At 38.9% G+C, this 2036-nt stretch overlaps 1 protein-coding gene across 1 annotated transcript; it reads left to right on the top strand.

The window, feature by feature from the left end:
- Window positions 1–831: 831 nt before the first annotated feature.
- LOC118579704 (vomeronasal type-1 receptor 4-like) lies at window positions 832–1782 on the top strand. The gene has a single exon (XM_036181270.1). The coding sequence runs from the start codon at window positions 832–834 to the stop codon at window positions 1780–1782; it is 951 nt and encodes a 316-aa protein (XP_036037163.1).
- Window positions 1783–2036: the final 254 nt, after the last annotated feature.

The raw sequence follows: 2036 nt of genomic DNA, 5'->3' as shown, positions 1-2036 counted from the left end.
TTCTGCAGCTCTACACAGGGACTAAGTTCCTAAAATGATGCAAAAATTTGCTAGTGACCAAGGACAGGACTCAGACGCAAAACCCAAGTGCAAATCTGCTTCTCTGGACAACCACTTTCTTCATTTATTCTTTAATTAATGTGTACCAGTGTTTTGCCTGCATGCATGTTTGTGCAGTTTGCACATGTCTGGTGCCGGCAGAGGCCAAAAGAAGGTACCAGAGTCTCTGGAACTGGAGTCACAAACAGCTGTGCACCCCAAATGAGTGCTAGGAATCGAACCTGTGTCCTCTGGAAGAGCAGCTAGTGCTCTTAACTGCTCAGCCAACTCTACAGCCCCTTTGTGGAAAATTTAAAGCTTACTACCTTGGAAGAGTTTTGCACGCAATCTGAAGATGTTTAAATATTCATGTTACTTTCTGTGTTGTACACAATCTTCTGGAGAAAGATCAGAACTTTCAAATGGGGTTTTTTAAATACACAGTTTGATCTACTGAATAAAACTCTATAACATTCATATTTGGCTTTCAGGTTATTAACAGAGCCGACATTTTATATAACAGCACTCATAAGACATTTGCATTCAGTTCACCTGCTTCAACACCTTCTGTCCTCTGAGGTTCTCAAGACTCCCTGGAATGTAGTTCCCAGACATAGCACACCTGGACCTGAAAATCAACAGAGTTTAACATTTCTCCAACCTTCTCTCCTTCTGAAGTGTCAATCGGTATATTTGTCCCATAAACATCAGTATGTAATTAGTTTTATAATTCAATCCACTTAGTTTCAATGAAAGCCTGACTAACTTAATAATATCCTTAGCATCACTGAGATGATTTTTCAAAGAAACACCATCTTGGGGGGTTTCTACATATCCCAGCTCTGTGTGGGTGTCATAGGAAACTCGTTGCTCTTCATGATGTATGTGTACAACTTCTTAGTCAAATCTCGCTTTAGCAGACCTATCGATCCCATTTTCATGCACCTGATGATAGTCAATATATTGACGATCATATTTGCTATGATATCACATATCATGTCATCCTTTGGAGTACCCAGGTTTCTAGATGATGTTGGTTGTAAGGCAGTTTTATACATATTCAGAGTCACCCGGGGTCTGTCCATCTGCACCACTTCTATCCTAAGTGCATTCCAAGCCATCACCATCATGCCCAGTAATTCTAAGTGGGCGTGGCTTAAACCTAAACTCTCTACATGGATTTTTCACTCCTTCCTCTTATCCTGGATCATCAACCTGTTTATATATGTGCATACCATTGAATCTGTGACAGCAAAAATCAATTACACTGATCTCGATTATGGATATTCTCATGCTTACTGTAAAATGAAAGCACCTGAGTACCCCAACCCAGGGTTATTCCTGAGTGTTATCATAATAGGAGACATCGTCTTTCTGACCCTCATGATGTGGACCAGCCTCTACATGGTGACTCTCCTTTACAGACACCGCAAGAGAGCCCAGCATCTCCACAGCTCAAGCCTCTCCTGCCAACCATCTCCTGAACGCAAAGCCACTCACAGCATCTTGTTGCTGGTCAGCTTTTTTGTGTTTGTTTATTTTTTTCACAACTTTATGACCCTTTGTGGGTTTTTTGAACAAACAAAAGTTCCAAGTTTGGAGGTAATTAATATGATTTTGACAACATGCTACCCAACCATCTCCCCCTTTTTACTAATGAAGAATAATAAACTTATTTTGCCATTCACTTCTTTCTTTTCTGTAGTGAGAATGACCTGTTTTCAAAGTGCACCCCATGGCTGATCTGAAACCCACACTTTTATGTCATTAGAACACTATCTTAATGATTTCCATGGGATAAAGAATTTGAATATGGACCTTCAATACCTGATAGAACATTAGTTATAATTGAGACATTTAGTACACCATTAATATTTAGGTAATTACCATTTTTCTTAAATACAACCCATTGTGCACAATATTAATAAATGTAACATATACTACCCACTCAAATTATGAAACTTTGGCAAAATTAAAGTATTTGAAATATTTTGAAA

The sequence above is a fragment of the Onychomys torridus genome, chromosome 1, assembly GCF_903995425.1.
Source record: "Onychomys torridus chromosome 1, mOncTor1.1, whole genome shotgun sequence".
Classification (NCBI taxonomy): Eukaryota; Metazoa; Chordata; class Mammalia; order Rodentia; family Cricetidae; genus Onychomys; species Onychomys torridus.
Note: the sequence above shows the minus strand (reverse complement) of the source record. Positions and strands in the feature narration are given on the sequence as shown.